Source organism: Columba livia, chromosome 2 (genome assembly GCF_036013475.1).
Source record: "Columba livia isolate bColLiv1 breed racing homer chromosome 2, bColLiv1.pat.W.v2, whole genome shotgun sequence".
In the NCBI taxonomy this organism is placed as follows: Eukaryota; Metazoa; Chordata; class Aves; order Columbiformes; family Columbidae; genus Columba; species Columba livia.
In genome coordinates, this window is record NC_088603.1 from 141,170,804 (window position 1) to 141,188,387 (window position 17,584).

The window sequence follows — 17,584 nt, forward strand, 5'->3', positions numbered from 1 at the left end:
GTGTGTTTTGTTTTGGTTTCTGACTGTAAGTAATGGATGGAATGAATTGAGCGAGGAAAAAAAATTGCATTAAAGATCATTCTGTGAGCTCTCTAGTAATAACCATTGTCAGCTATTCACTGCCTGGTGCTTGGTAACACAGAGAAATTCTCAGTCATGTTGAGATTTTGAAATACAATGTTTTGGAAATGAAGAATAATGATATTTGGACCTCATTAATCAAAAAAGCCCCAAACCTCTCTAGCATGAGAGAAGTTGATGAGTGCAGCACACCATTTAGGACTGAAAATGTGATTGAACAGGAACTACAATGAAAGACACACCTTTAAAAGTCTCAGGACAGTTATTTAGAAGCTGACTGATGGACACTGGAACATTACCCAATTTTTAAAAAATCTTGGGCATTCATAAAACCTTTCAAATTTCTAATGTGGTCAACTAGGAAAAATGAGGTTTGAATAGTTACAGATTGGCCAAGGTTCCGGGTGAGGGATTGGGCCAGAAATGCGAACAGAACTCACTGCTTGGGCCGCTGAATTGTTCTCTTTCACAGCTGCTGAACAAACACTGTTTTCTAGTATCTTTTCAACCCAAATGTAAGCCTTAGCGATGAAAGTTAGTTTTGATGCCTTGAGTTATCTTTTTAAAAATTACTAACCAAAGCCTTGTTCTTCCTCATAGCCTTTTTTTCCGCTTATGAATCTTCACTGTTCACCAGACATCCACTCGTTTCTGTGCAAAGCCTTTGTCCCTGCCTGCCTGGAGCAAGTTCACGTGATTCACCCTTGTCGAAGCCTCTGTGAGAAAGTGTATTCGGACTGCAAGCAGTTGATGGACACTTTTGGAATCACATGGCCTGAAGAGCTGGAATGTAGCAGGTGGGTATTTTTCATGCTGACAGGTGTTAAGGGTGGTATTTTCATATTTGACCTATACTGACTTGAAAATCTGAGGCAGAATGTTAAATATTAGTTTCCTCAGCACTGGTGACCCTACAGTGCTTGTGCATAGGACTGTTTTTTTTTTATTAAAACTTTTTTATTGTTTAAATGACCACCTGGATTTGCTGCTTGCAGCTTTTTGGCAGCAAAGTTCTGCAGCAGTTATTTTCAGTATTCAGATCCCTGCAAAAAAGAAAAAGAAAAAGCTTTTTACTACAAGTTTCTTAAAACTTAAAATATTAAATGTTACAGCACAGATTTTGCTTTGGTTTCTGATCTCTAAACTAGGGATGACTATATTTAATTCACATATGCTTCATAAGTAGTTGCTCACAAAATAGTGAATTATAAAGTATCACGTATTCGAACAAACACAGAAATAGAAGCCTTATCTTACTCCCAACTACTTAAATGTGCAAATTCTGTCATGTTGTTTTTCCTGTACTGTCTCCCAAAAGTCTCTATTTTAAAAAAACACAAACAACTATTTTCTCAAAGATGTTCACATGTCTGTTCCAGAGAGAAGACAGTTAATACTACATTTGAGGAAAAGATGAGTCTATATATATTAAATGGAAACAACTGAAAACACTCCAGTTTAATCTTCTCAAGATTCTGACCTTCAGCTGCAGATATTTATAAATTATTAAGGCCATTTTTTTAAAAAAATACATGTCAGGGTAAGAAGTACAGGAATAGAGCAGAGAGTGGAAACTCAAATCATTTTCCAACCCCCCTGTGCAGTTGCTAATGTGCGATAGGGCTGAGGGAGAGCTCAAACAGCCATCCTATGCCATGATCTCAGCTAGAAATCTGTATCGAAGTGAATATGACAGATGGCATTAATGCCATTTCCCTTAGCTCTGCAGAAAAAACCTGAAGTTGTGGGGTTTTAAAACAAGAAGGCATCAACTTTTCCCATGTAATGTGAGCTTCTATGCAACCATAATGCCACTCAGCACAGCATATGTCTTCAAAAATTGTTTTGAGAAATTAGGAAAATTACAAGTGAACCAAGTTATTTAATATATCTTTCAAATGACATTTTAAGTCAAATTATGTTTTAGCAGAAATTACTACAGCTTTAAATTGTTGTCTTACCACTATCATTTGCTGAGCGTGAACCTGCTCTGTTCATGTGTGAAATGATGTCTCCCCAGTAGCCGATACGGAGAATTCCATGTAATGTGGGACATGCTCACAGCAGCAGAGATCCGGCTGCAGGAGCCCGTGGAAGAGGCACTGGATGAAGATGGGCAGTGACTGGAATCCTGAGACGCACATACTCATATTCTTACAGACACACATAATGCCTATTAAGACATGGGTGAATAAAATCCATACTGTTCCCGTGCATGCTACTGCAGCCCATGGTTAATGAAAGAATGTGCTACAGAATCGGTTTTCTTTGTGATTAGTCTGGATTTATTTGGACAGCGTGAGAATTCAGAGAAGCAAAGAACTGGAGGGTTTTTTTAGCTTGCAAACTGGCATTGAGGGACTCATTTTATAACAGTGTTTGACAAAGAATGCTTTGAGATAGTAGAATCGTAGTTTAAAAGCTAGAATGCAAAACTTGTCTTTTTAAATATATGCCTAAACTCACGTCACATATAAATCCTATTTTGAGTAAATGCTTATCTATTTGAGTTATTACTTACATAATCTAGTTTGAAGATATGTCCAACACTGCTAATACTATATTCACCATATAAAAAGGTCACATATTGTGCCCAATTAAACTCTGGAGCAATTGAGCCTTGAGCAATTTTTAAATGAATGTTATGGAGCTAGAAAAAAAAAAATTACTGAAATAGCGATCATTTTTACAATGCTTATCTTTTCTGGTTTTGTCTTTTTCAGTTAGGTAGTTTTATTGTTGTCAACAATGAGATATCACTGTATCACAAAAAATACAATAATAATCATATACTAGTCATCAGTTAATTCTAGATAGCGTCACCCTTATTTCTTTGTTCCTTGACTGAAGCTTGCGTTTTGACAAGATCACTTGCTGTCTCCAACAGTCTATTGTTAACCAGATTTTAAAAATCCCTACTACTGTAAATACTTTTATGTACATATGTAAAACTTTACTAGAATCTAAGACTCTAAAAGAACAATTGCAGTTAGGGGTGCTGTTTCATAAGCAATAAAACAACAGCTAGAGAACAACAGTTAAATAGATGTATTTGAATAGTCTTCTAAACTGAAAATATTTGAAGTCTGTTTTTTAAAATGCCACCTGATTATTTCATATGATGCATATTTTTGCATTATCTACAAAACTTAACAGTGCTTAAAATCAGATTTTTTGCATATTTCTAAGAAATAATTCTTGTTGAGAATGAAGAGTGTTAAGTTATTTTCGTTTCTGTTTATTCCTGTAGACTAGTCAATTGTGATGAGACTCTTCCTGCCACTGGTGCTGTAACCACTAATGTCCGTGGAACTCAGAAGACCCCAGGCCAGACCCGGAGGGATTATGGATTCTGGTGTCCACGGCACCTCCACACCACCAACGGACAAGGCTACAAGTTCCTAGGAATTGATCAGTGCGCACCCCCGTGTCCCAATATGTACTTCAAAAATTATGAATTGGATGTTGCAAAAAGCTTCATCGGAATAGTTTCGATCTTTTGCCTTTGTGCTACGCTTTTCACATTCCTGACTTTTCTGATTGATGTTAAAAGGTTCAGATACCCAGAGAGGCCTATCATATATTACTCCGTCTGTTACAGCATAGTCTCTCTAATGTACTTTATTGGATTTTTACTTGGGAACAAAACTGCCTGTAACGAGGCAGATGATAAGTTAGAAATTGGTGAAACAGTTGTTCTTGGCTCCCAAAACAAAGCCTGCACTGTCCTTTTCATGGTTTTGTATTTTTTCACTATGGCAGGAACTATATGGTGGGTGATTCTTACCATCACTTGGTTCCTTGCAGCGGGAAGGAAGTGGAGCTGTGAAGCTATTGCACAAAAGGCCATGTGGTTCCACGCGGTTGCCTGGGGAACACCTGGTTTTCTAACCATTATGCTCCTTGCGATGAACAAAGTTGAAGGGGACAATATCAGTGGAGTTTGTTTTGTGGGTCTCTACGATCTGGATGCCTCTCTGTACTTTGTGCTTTTGCCCTTGTGCCTTTGTGTTTTTTTCGGTCTCTCTCTTCTTTTAGCTGGTATTATTTCTTTGAATCACGTGCGACAAGTCATACAGCATGATGGCAGAAACCAGGAGAAGCTAAAGAAATTTATGATCCGAATTGGAGTTTTTAGTGGTTTATACTTGGTGCCACTCGTAGCACTTCTTGGATGTTATGTATATGAACTGGTGAACCGGAAAATCTGGGAAACTACTTGGGTATTTGACCACTGTGACCAGTACCATATTCCTTGTCCTTATCAGGCAAGTAGCTGTTTCCTTTGTAAACAATACTGGAAAGTTGATTAACAAAAGCCTTTATGCATCACCGTGTCTGCCATGCAGTTAGTAAATAATTTTCACATTGAGTGATGAGTTCAAGAACATGCAGTGATTAGTTGCTTTTTAAGTCAAAATCGGTGGTATGATAAGTCTGCTTTGAAATCAAATTGATAGCAGTCAGTAATTAACTTCCAGCTCACAGCTCTGAAGGGAATATGTAATCCTTATGGTATTTGAACTTGATGTTACAAATTGTGTTGGGGGAGGATCATTTTTCTCAGTGTCTGTTCCTAAAAGTAGTTGCTCAGTATTTGAGTACTAGCTCAGTATCAAAGTGAGTTTTCATCAATTTCAGTTGAAGCTGAAGTAATGATTCTTGAAAATTGAGCCTAAATTGGATTTAAAATGTTGCTTATAACCGTATATTTAAAATCACTTCAGTATTTTTCTTCAAAGTATAGAAGTGTAAAACACTTGAAATTACAAAACAAATGTGCAGTATATTTTTCCACAATAGTTGCCATTTGAAAGCTGCTTTTTCAGTAATGTGAAGAAAAAAACCAAACAACAACCAAACAAAAAGCAAATAAAAAAAGCAAAACCACACAACCCTACAGCACTTTAAATTGTGGAGGTGTTTGTGTTTAATGTTTGACTCTTAAAAAACCAGCTTCTTTGGAAAGGCTTTTAAAGTAAATTGTTCATGTTCAGCACTCTCTGTGGATTAAATCTCTTGTAAGTACATAAAACTCCAGGAATCACAAGTAATTTGTGGTTTATTTCTTTCAATTTAAGAAAAAATATACAAGACAACACCATCCCTGAGAGAAATGCAAGTGTCTCATGACATCTTTCATTGCTTTGCACTTACCAGCCATGGTTTTACTGCAATAAACTATCATTAAAAAGAGGAATATAAACACAAGCATTATGGAATAATAAGGCTTGATCCTTCTACGTTCTTAAACATCCTCTGTACTGAAGGCAGTGTAAGCTGATAGTAGCACAGCTCACAGACTTCTTGCTTATTTTTGCTTCCATTACCATTCCTAACAAGTGCACCTTGTCTTCAGTTTGTTTTACAATGAGTTCTGTATCAGCCTAAATGGTCCATAACATACAATGTTGAAAACAAGGCTTTTATGCTTTAAAAAACAAAACAAAACAAACAAAAACAAACAGAAAAACCCCACCTTGTTTTGTAGTGTTTATATAACAGCTTGGCATAATAATGCAGAAAGAGCATCTATTCTCAGCCTTTAATTAACCCATTGGAAAGAGTAAATAGCAACAGGGGGTGTTACACAAAGGCACAGTTAATGGGATCTGTCCCTGTAATAAACAGCCTGTGCTGACTGCAGAGCAGCTTAACTCGGTGTGCTCAGCCTTGGCTTACCTGAGCCAGCTTGTACGCTTTTTATTACATTGGCCAGAACAAAACCAAACAAAACCAAACTTCAGTTTAGGTAGCTAATGTTGCCTGGCTAACAAAAATAGTTAGTTTCATGGATGGGACTGGCAGATAAGCCAGATAAAGTAAATTGAATTTGCAGCATGGGAGCAGAAGATAGTAATCTCTTGCTGAGTTAAATGTCTTAGCTCCTATGATCCTGTTCTGCAAATAGGTGGATTAATTTTGCAATAAACAGAAAACTACTGTGGAGTTCCCTGCGGCTCCTTGAAGATGCTGTTTAATCTGATTAACTCCCAGCTCATCCACTTACTGTTTCTTTTAAGTTGAAGGGATAAATCTTATACATACAAACTATCTCTGAAGAACACGGTTACTAATACTATTACCCCCCCCCAATTATCTTTCCCTTCAATTTAAAAGAAAAATATTCCCTTCTGACTAATCTCTGTGTATTCAGCTGTAGACATTAAGCAGGTCTGACTTGACTCTACACGTCTAACATTTGTCTGCAGTACAAGCCTCAACAAAGAACAGCAGCCATAAGGAGAAGGTCTTTCTTTTACATAATCTGTTTTCTGCATCTGAAAAAAAAAAAATAGCAAGTATATTTTCTTTTTTGCATTTATTAAATGTATTAAACTTTGTTATCTTCTAGGCAAAGGTACTAGCGAGACCAGAAATATTTTTGTTTCTGATGAAATATTTGCTGACATTAATTGTTGGCATATCTCCAGTCTTTTGGGTGGGAAGTAAAAAGACCTGTTCTGAATGGGCCAATTTCTTCAACAGAAACCGCAAAAGAGAGTAAGAACAATTTTTTTATTCCTGTTTTTTTAAGTGTATACTTTAACATAAGTTGGATTTCAGACCTGTTTCTTCAAATATATAGCTCAGGTGATCACAATATCCTTAGACTCTTTCAGAGTGTAATTGCTGCATATGGGCATCAGTGAAATTTCACTGGACTCTGTGGAAGTTTTACATATGCAGTGACTTTTTAACAGCATTCTCAGAAGACAGGAAATATTTTCCTCTGAGTTGTTGTCTTTCATTGAGCAGAAGACACGTTGTGTTTAGCGTTGGCTAATACACATCTGGTTTTCAGTCCAATGAGGGAAGATAATTTCAGTTATCAATTTAGATCCCTTCACATGTTCTGACTACTTCATTTGGCACAGTACTTAGCTGTGTTTACCATCAGGCCATAACAACTTCCTCTTTTTTTGTTTTTGTTGTTTTTTTTTTCCTCTGCCAGGCTTGTCTGTCTTTAAAATTAATTTTCCTTGATCCCTCCTTAGTATCACTTTTATTGTATTAATCTACTGTTGCCTTTTTTCCCCCTGAAACAGAATAATTCAGTTTTATTACTTCATTTTAGTGAATTTATATCTATGGATTGAAACATATTATGAATGTCATTTCCATGTCTTGTAGCTGTCATTTTTTCCATTCCTTTTTATTCTTTGATTATTTATTTTTAGGTTATCTGTGTTACTGATAAATTACACTGTGCTTTTAGATCTTTTTGTTTCTCTGGATTCCCCAAGGCAGCAGTCTTTAAGCTCCTTTTATTTTACATCCGCATTCCTTGATGGTGAGCTTATAGCTTCGTTTCCCTTTCCCTTCTTTTTCCATTTCCTTTATAGTTTTTCTTATATTTCAGATGTTAACTGCTTTCAGCTATAAGAATTTAAAAATAACAAAGTCATTTTTATAATGCTTACCTTTTTTCACTTGGACCAAGTTTACTTTCTATAAAGTTAATTTGGTAGTACAGCTGCTTACGAGCTAATCCTGCTTTCCTCTCTTAGATGATTAATCTACTGAAGTAATTGGACCTACTTGCAGAAGTAAGAAATGTATAAATCTGCTTTATTAAATTGTTCCACAGACATAATTACTTTGGAGCCATTATGATCCGGTTTTGATTTTTCTCCTCTTTTCACATACATTTTTTTTCCTAATGTTCATTAACATCCAGCTCAGATTGCGTCATTAGTTGGTCTTTCACGAAGCTATATTACGTTATATCTAAGGTTATCCTCTTCGTTCAGTTACCTGCTTGTATTTTCTTTCAGTCCCATCAGTGAGAGTCGAAGAGTGCTGCAAGAATCATGCGAATTTTTCTTGAGGCACAATTCCAAAGTTAAACATAAAAAGAAGCACTACAAATCAACTTCACACAGACTGAAAGTCATTTCCAAGTCAATGGGGACCAGTACGGGTGGCACAACAAATCACGGAACTTCTGCAGTAGCGATCACGAACCATGATTACTTAAGCCAAGAAGCTGTCGCCGAAATTAAAACCTCTCCAGAGACATCTGAGAAAGAGATAGAGGGAGATGGAACATCAGCCCGACGAGTCGAGGAAGGCGAAGACAGTGGAGATCAAATGTTATCTGGTTCTAAACTGACCGTGGATCAGGTGGAAAAAAGAAACAAAGCAGATAGCACGTGTGATGTGAGCAGCGTGGCCGAGAGTATGAAAAGAGCAGGTGAAGGAAGGTAAGGCGCCTTAACTCAGTCTTTCGCTTGTTCACGTGTTTTACCACTAATTTGGTAAGTTTTCCGTGTCTTGTCTCTGTGGTCAGTAGCCGTCAAGAGTACTGTAATTTGTACGAAATATTTCACATGGCCACTTGTCTTTAGCATATGGGCTTTTTGTAAGATCCTTATTTCTTTTTAAGCATTGAGTTTCAGAGCTTCAGCTTGTAGTAGCGTATTTTCGTATTGTTGAACAGTGATCCTCAAGCAATCTGTGGCTGCAGTGCGATGGTGACCTAAGCTTGGAAGAGTATACAGAACTGTATTGTGTTTTCTTGAAAATGATATAGCTTAAGATATATTGTAATTTTTGTTGCTAAAAATGTCTTTTTTCCAGTGTAATGCTGTGTGCTTAAAATGAACTTCCTGTGTTTTATTTTTCATTACTTACAGAATAACTCCTAAAAATGATTTTATTGAATCTCCTGTGTTACAAAGCAGCTGTTCCCGAATACCTGATGCCTCACAGTCAGCTTCTGTGTCACTGCTCGTCTACTCAGCTTCAGATACCAGAAGAGAGCTGGATTCAGTAAACAGTTCAAACCCTTGAAAGATTGACACTTTATATGAACACTTTCAATGTATAAAACTGACATAGACTCTGTGTTACACTGGAAATAACAGATATTCTGTGCCTTATTAAAAAGCACACATCCCTTGCTTTGCACTTAAAAAAATAAATCTAAGTTTTGTTGTGGGGACAGCCAGCAATAATGTACTGTATTGAATCCTATCCAGGAATAAGGGAAATTGAAGTTCTATAGGACACAGCTGGATTGACTAGCAGTAATTTAAGAAAAAGAGAAACAAATAGTATTCCCAGTATAAAGAACACTTTGTAATGAATTGTATTAAAATAATGCTTAGAAAGCACTGTTACTTTTTAAGGCGTAAAAATTCCAGCTGCATATCTGCATCTTTGAGATAGATATATATATATATTTTTACTGTTATAAACAGCAGTGTCACTTTAAGGGATACACAAATTTATAAATGCTCTATAAATTATGTGTCATGTTGTATCAGTTATAACACTGTTTTATGGTAGCTTGTACACTGAATATGAAAGGGAGCCTGGAATTACAAGTGCTTTATTTTGTACATAGAAATGAATTTTGTAAATAACTGACTGCTTAAGGTCAATATTTAGAACTACTGGTTTGTATGTGTTGTACAAACTTGGTGAAGTTAACGTGCTTCCCGTAGGTTGTTCCTGAGGTCACCAGTCCTGTGGTGCTCAGACGAGGTTCTTTAGCTCTGAGGAAAGCAGCTTGTACCTTCCTGTACCCGGCACATCGGGGGCGGGGCTGGTCAGACTCCCGCGTCCTGTTGCAGGGATAACGCGCGAGATGCAGCGCGGCCTCCCAAAATGCTGCCTCGAGCCCCTCCTGCTGCGGTGTCCCAGCGCCTCGTGCCAAAGAAGAAAACGCTTCAGATCTCTCGCGGTGTGGGGGACAGAATCTGAAGTAGATACACTTCAGGGCTTCTGGCTGAGCTGCAGTGGAAGTGTACGTTTCATGTTGTTTCTATGCAAGTAACTTAATTTTTTAATATTCTGTAGAGATATATCTTGCAGAAAACAAACTTGTTGGGTTATTGATATACAGGCTTAACAATATGTTTACTTAAAAGACCTTACAACTTTTTCTACAAAGCTCTATTTTCTATATGCTACAGCAGTCTGTTTTCTTTAAATCAAAAAGGCCTTAATACATGTAGCCTTTGTTTTGATAGGGTGGTTCTCAGGAGCAAGTACTACTGACATGAATAAGAATTTTGTCGTTCGGTTCTTGAGAAGTCCTGACTCCAAAGAAGTCAATGTGCTTTATTGCTTGAGATAATTTGGAGCCAGGATTTTGCTGTTTTCTAAACCTAAATCTCAATGCATTTTGTAAGACTGTCCAGCATCTTGCATTTGATTGCTAAAGAGAATATTTCTCAGTATTTCGATATTATGCAGATATATCGTTGTGTTCCGATGTGGGCAGCTTTCATGGTGATGCTTTGAACAGTCAGGCAAAATTGCGTGGCACAAAGGTTATGTAAATGCTGAATCAACAGGAACTACAGTTCTGATAAACCAAAGTTATTTGTTTTATCCATCGTGTATTAAAAATTGAATGTATTTACTTTATATTGCAGTGTCTGCATTTTAGCATTTATAATTTATTGCCTTAAATATGACATGGTGGGGTTTTTTAATAATTTCCCTATTAAAAATATGCAGCATTCTTGTTGCTGAGGACAGTGAGAAAGCTCTGAAAAATCTCCTGTGAAAATGCAAACTAAGTACCCTTCATTCTTGTAGTCGTGTTTGTAAATGGGTAACTTTATACACATGTTCAGTTCTTTTGTTATTACTGTCTTTGTTAGTAATAAAACATACTGTTGTATAGTAAGAGTTCTGAGTTGATATTTCTTATTAACTAGATGTAGCATGTTTGCTCTATCACTGGAGAATTTTTGCACCTAAGGCACTTTAATGTCTTTTTTTCTGGGAGCTGTGTGAGGTAATAAGCATTGCCGTGTTTTGATCCCTCCTGTGTAAGTGAGAAACTGAGACAGAACAATGGTGGGAATTGTTCACATGAACACAGAGGGTCATGGAAGAGTGAGAAACTGAACTAGTTCTTTCATCCTAATGTTTAGAATTCTTTCTTTAATGACTTCTAGCTAAAGACCTCATTTAGATTACATAGACTATGTATTTCCACATTGTGTGCTTGCTGCAACCTTCCTAAAATGTTGGTACATGTTTTTAATAAATTTAATATTATTCCCTTTTTTACGTAGTCCATAAAAAAATCACAGTTTTGTGGTAAATGCTCTAAAAAAAAAAAAGATGAATACAAAGTAATTTTGGAGTTACAGCAGTACCGTGGGCTTAAAAATAGATTCATTTTCAAAGAAGTGTGAAATACTGAGCAGTAACCACAACATCCATTGGAAGTGAAATGCAGCAGTGGCAGAGACTGTGGCACTTGTGTGTTCAGTGCCGCTGTACCAGAAACAACATCTGGACTGCGAATTCCCAAGGTGACCTTGCAGCTAAAGAGATAGCGATCTCTGGATGCTTTAACCTCGAAATACCAGAGTCGGATCTGTGAAGTTAAATGGCTATCATCTGAATGCCCACAACCATGGTGGGGGACAGCAACCCGAAAGCAGAGCGGTGCAGTGACGGGTCAGGGTAGGGGCAGCTGCCTTACTGGGGAGAAGGTCACAGTCAGTTTCTCTTAACAAAAAGTGTTTGGGTTCTTGCTTTCATGTGTTACCTGAGCAAAGTTAAAACTGAAAATAGACAATTCATGTTAAAAGGGCTTTTTGTAAACCATAAAAATAAATTCCTACTGAAACACCTCCATCAACCGAAGTAATTCAATCGAGACTGGCTCTTCTGAAAAATGCATTGTCAGTCCAACAATTTTAAATCATAGAGTGTCCTGAGTTGGAAAGGGACCCACAGGGATCATAGAGTCCAACTCCTGTTTAGTCTTGTTTTCTGCCTTTGTTTGTAGGATAAAGGATACAGACAGCTTCTCCGAGCCTTGAAATACATGTGCCAGAAGGTCGTCTTTGTTGTAATGGATCTGTCACAATCACTTCAAAGTATGCATTACACTGAGTGATCAGGTTGCATAGAAAATCTTTCAAAGGACAAGATAAATTTAACATACTAAATCATATTTTGTTTGTGATGTAAACAGCACCTGAAATTACCAATACAGTAGTTTAGTGGTACGTGTTGTGTATACTGTATTTTACTCTCCTATTCTAAATTTTATTTAGTGAAAACTGGTGTAAATCTTAGGTAGAGTATAAAATAAATCTGTGTACATATTTGGAAAAAAATACTCCAAGTTTGCAAAACTAACCCTGTATATGGAAAAATTGTTATTTTGTTTATATTTATAACATTTAAAAGATGCATTAGCAGATAAGACGAAAAATATCTACAGTATTTAAAACCTCTCTAAATCCTTTTGCTTTTTCAAACTTAAAAAAATATTCAGGAATGGAGCACTAACAAGCAGAATCATCATGCTATTTGTTTTGACAATTGTCCAACTGATTTACAGGGAACTGTAGGTCCTTTTTCTTTACAGGATATAGAATATACTTGGTTTTGGAGGTGGTCAATCCAGTTGAATTTCAGAAGCAAAATAAAAATAAAAATTTTAAAAAAAACCACCACATTTAAATCCAAAAAGTTGAACTTTGATAAAAATAAGTTTAGCATTCTGCAAAGCACTGAGAAATGTGGCAGCCGAATAGGATGAGGAATCCTGTTTCCCTTTGAAGTCTGGCCACCCATCGCACCGTGTCAGGCTGCGCTCCAGAGGGGAAGAGCTGCGCCCCTGCCCTGACACCGGCCACTCGATGAATCGGCCTTGGAAGGCGTCTGACCGCTCCGGCTGCGGCCACCGAAGGTCTCTGCCAGTGTTAACCACTGGTGTTTGCAGTCATTTAGATGGCTGGCACCAAAGGTATTCTGTGACTCTTATGGAAATAAATGCTATTTCCTGTGCATTTTTTTCTGCACTTTCTAATTTTTGTCCCTTATCATACACTTTGTTTTGTTTTGTTTTGTTTTTTTTTAATATGGACTAGAGTTTAATTGTAATTAAAAATAAAGAAGTTGGACAACCTATACTGCACCTTGATGAGCTGTCTGCTTTGTATCTGTAGAAGTGAAGCTGAAACTATCTTTTTGATGTACATCTATGAAATCTGCTTCTGTATATTAACTGGATTTTACTTCCTATTAAAAACCACTTGAGATGCAAAGTATAATTAAAAGATTAAAAACATGCCAGGACATTTATATCTGAGCTGTTCATTAATGCTTATTACCTGTATTTCAACTTTGTTCATCAAAACTAAATCTATAATAAAAGTTTGCTTTATTTCAGGTCTCACTACTTAAAATGTAATAACGAGGTATCTTTAAACATACACCAGTCTACCTTCATTAAATGGCTCATAGCTGGTTTCTCAGCACAAATGGGAGCTGGAAGGAGAATAGTTACTGCAGGAAGAGCTGTGTCCAGAGAGCAGGTATTGTGAGGGAGGCGCTAGATGGGCGCCGAGGAACTGGAAGGACACTGGTCTCCAGCCTGGAGAGCACATGCTCAGGTACGGCACTGTGGGCATGAGAAGACAGTGGGTGTTGTGAATGAAGAGGAACAGGCTGATATTTTAGGAGCCACTCTCGACATACAAGGTGAAGAGAAACAACAGGAGAAAGTTTTACTTCCATTAAGTAGGTTTGTAAGTTACAGAGGTGATGCTGGGATCATTAGACATGGCCACCTAAGGGATCTTAACAGGAAAAAGGACGTTCGGTGTCCGTTCTGTATGACGGATGAGAAAAGTGTCTATATTTTTAGTAAGATAATGTGCATCCCAGTTTATCTTCCTGATGCTCTGCTTGACCACATACAAGTGGATAACAAGAAATTACATGGGGATGAAAATAAGTCACTGCCAGATAAGGTCCTTGAGAAAATAATTAGAAAGTTATTTAATTAGTTGATGGCCTGAGCTAGCCCGGAAGCTGCATTTGTTTCAGACTCAGCTCTAGTAGTGTCAGACCTGCTATCCAAGAGTGAACAGAGGTCTTGAATGACCCAGATGAAGATGGAAGATCTGAGGGTGCTGAAGCAGCTGAGCAGGCTTGTGGTCCTGGGTTTGAGTCACTGACGTTGCCCACTGGACACAGTCCTCTCTGGGACTTGCTCTCTTTCCAGATTCCTACAGGCAGGGTTGTGATCCAGACTTCAGCTAAAGAACAAGTGTGTACATTACATGGATTAACAGCCCAGACACCTATTGTTCTGTGAAACGTGAAGAGGTGGCGCTGACAGGGGTGTGACGTGGCACTGAGCGTATGAGATGCAAATGTGTTGGGCTGGCTGAAGTCAGGACTCAGCATGGAAATTAGTTGCAGCTGTTTTTCTTAAAATGTGATTTTAGTAGGCAAGATGATCCTGAGATAAGAAGCTGGGTCTCAAGGATGCCACAGGCTCTGTCACTACATTCAACAGGCAGAGCCACCGGGACCATGAGTGTTCACATCTGCCACCGCTGTTGTGGCTCGGCCCCTCTGTCACTTCTCGGAGACAGGAATTTTTGTGCAACTGTCCTGGGCCAATTTACTTGTTTCTCTGACGAAATCCTGCTGCATTTACAGGCTTCTATGTGTTCTGTGTGTTCCCACGATGGTGGCTCTAGAGCTCTGGTCCCTGTAAGCCATGCTGAAGTGCTATGCAGCCCTTCCTCAGCCTGCAGCCCGCTACGCATTGCTGCCTCGCTTATCCTGAGGAACTTGATACAAAGAAAAATGAACATTTCAAAGTTCAAGTTAATTCCTTTAACTTTAGGATTATCATGAATTTGAGGTACTATCTTCCAAAACTGGAAGGACAGACCCGAGGCAGTGTATTTGATGAATGGTGTAGAAAATCCAAGATTGTTCCCTTCATTGAAGAAGCTTTCCTGTCTGGAGTATTGCATTTCACGTGTTAGTAACTATTTACTAGCGCAGCATTCAAGGAAAGTTAGCTTTTCACTTCTGCAAAAGGCCTTTCTATTCACTGAGGATTCATGAGGCAGCCAAGTAATTTTTCTACCATTGACTAATTCACAGCCGCTCTAATGAGTGAATGTTTCTCGCGAGCCTCAGCTCTGCCCTTGCACATGATGATTCACTGGAGGCCCAGTGAATGTAACTTAAAGCTGGACTGAATTAATTTTCCCGTTCCACCCTGCGCACAAGTCCTTGAACAACCTGATCTAACTGGACCTGCTTCGACCAGATGTGCTCCAGATGCCCTTCCAACCCAAACGTTTCCATGACTGCAGCCAGGGTTGCACCGCCTGCACCTGGGAGACAGTCTTGCAGAGCTACAGACCAGACTCCTCCAGAGTCAGACATTTTCAGCCAGCAATCAGTGAAAACAGGTCTCAGTACGGGCTTTGCCTCATAAAGTTTACACTATGGAAATGCCTGGATATCCTCTGTTAACCTGAAGTAGACGGTTGTCCCAAATAGTTTGATTAAAGTCTTTCTAACTCTGACAATTTGCGAGTGGTGTTCAGTTCAAGATGCTGAATGCTTCAGTTACTATTGTAAAAGCCACAGCTATAGGGACATGTCTTAGACAGACAAAAAAAATCTGCTTACAAGCCCTATCAGGCTATGACAAGAGCTGTTTCCACAAGATGAGCTCTTTGGTATCTTACGTATGTCCTGGTCTTGACTTGTTGGTAACAACATTGAAGATTTAGCTCAATAGAAAACTTAATTAATCTGAGTAACAGAAAATGTTAATCCTCTCTCATGCAAAACGACGATGTTCCCTATAGTAATATTGAGAACCGCCATGTGCTTATTCAGCAGTAAAGAATTAACACCTCCAGGATTTTTCTCTCGCACTCAAAGCATGTTGTCCTCCTGTATGTGGACACACAAATCTTCCGCAGCCAGGCCTCCCAAGAGCCAGCATATGCTTTCCTGACAGCCACACCCCTCTTGTCTTTGGCAAACCCTGTTATTATGCTCAAACCTCTGCCTGTTCTGGCTGGTTGTCATTCAGACTATTTTTTTTTTTCACGGCTTGCACAGTGAACTATTAGTAGGACTTGACTGTCACCTGGAGGTACAGAGTCTCAGCAAGTAGAATACTGATATGACTTACACCGTTAAGCTTTTCTTTAAGGCAGAAACAGGACATCACTGAGTATTATAATCCACTAAAAAATCTGCCCCAAACTAGTTTTTAAGATTCAAATGTTAATATGTGTACCTCCAAAGCACTATTGTGATTATAATGCCATACTTATAGTTTTATGTAAAAGCTACTAAAAGATTTTTTAAAATAAGTGTATCCATGCTGGTAAAGCAACAAAATAGAGGAAGAGAAGTTTTGGATTATTTTAAAATAGTAAGCATGCTATATAAATAATATATTTAAATTAAAATGTGTTAGAAGGGATCAAGGCCATGATCCCATAAATTTTTATGCAATTCCAAAGTTTGTTTTGTGGAAGAAAATGAAATCTATTTCTTAAACCTGTACTAAATGTCCCTGAGAGCTCTTAGTTAAGTTTTCTTCTCCAGCAGTACAGACGGCTCTTTGTCTCCTTGATCAGACAGGCAGGCTGCAAAGAGCCATTCAAGAAATTCAGCAGTCTTCTCTAACCTCAGCCTTTACATCGACTTAAAACTCACCCTCACCTATCAGCAATAAAGTGAACAAGACTTAAATTATGAACTCCACAATTAAAAGCACCAAGGGTAGATGGGCAAAGAAGCCGCGTATTGGGATGCTGAGCACAGCACTGCTGAGCAGCTCGCTGCCGCTGGCCTGGGGGTGCTCGTGCATTCCCCACAGTGATGCACGGAGAGAACTGATGGTCAAAATCACCAGACATCACCAGAACAGGGAAATATATAAGGCAGTAAGAGTTAAAAGCAGATGAAATGACCAGGTCTTGGCACTTACCTTGCTGGGCCTCTTTTGGCTCAGGATTCTCAGCCCTGAACCTTCTGTAATATTTAGACACCTAAGCCTGGTTTTCCTGGTTGTGAAAAGCCACAAGTAACATAGTTCCCATATGAAAAGAATGTATTTCTGAGTGCTTAAAGTTTCTCCCCACTGTGTAAGAAGACTCTTCTGCCAGATCTAGGTCTGTTCTGCCAGATCCGGGTCTCTTCTACCAGGTTTGAAATATGGACCTGGCCTTTCACTCCCAGGCTCTACTTTAACCACGGGCAATGCATTTCCCATTATGAAATGCTCTTTTCCTACTGCAGTTGTTTCATTTTGTGAAGATGAAGGATTGAACAGCAACTATTTACTGGTTGAATCCAAACAGCTGCTGTAATAAATAACATTCGCATACTGGAAGAGCTTGCACAAGAAAGGCAGAGAGACCCAGTGTCCCAGTGGGTAGATCCTTGAATGTAAACATTTTATAGCTGAGGTGAATGGAAACTCATGTGCATATGAATACATCCTCCTCTCCAGGCTTGTGTGGCTGTTTTTTGGGGTGCTGAGAGGCTATGTTTTGGGGGGGGAAGCAGCTCAAGTCACAGAGGGAAGAGACTGCACTCGTGGCTCCAGCTGGGCGGTGTGAGCATCTGCAGCGATGGCACCACGGCGACCCTGCGTGAGCCTGCCTGTGTTGTGCAGCAGCACAGCAGGTTGTGCGGAAGATTTTAGAGGCATTTAAACACTGGATGTATGTACCTC

At 38.6% G+C, this 17,584-nt stretch overlaps 1 protein-coding gene across 2 annotated transcripts in view; it reads left to right on the forward strand.

Annotated features, from left to right (window-relative positions):
• Positions 1–10,726, forward strand: part of FZD6 (frizzled class receptor 6) — a 31,401-nt gene extending 20,675 nt beyond the window's left edge. For both annotated transcript variants that reach the window (XM_065054170.1, XM_065054171.1), the window contains exons 3-7: positions 682–878; positions 3,332–4,349; positions 6,437–6,585; positions 7,860–8,288; positions 8,721–10,726. In XM_065054170.1, coding sequence (XP_064910242.1) covers positions 682–878; positions 3,332–4,349; positions 6,437–6,585; positions 7,860–8,288; positions 8,721–8,877 — 1,950 coding nt within the window. In that variant the 3' untranslated portion in view covers positions 8,878–10,726. The remainder of the gene's footprint in view (positions 1–681; positions 879–3,331; positions 4,350–6,436; positions 6,586–7,859; positions 8,289–8,720) is intronic.
• The last annotated feature ends 6,858 nt before the right edge of the window (positions 10,727–17,584 follow it).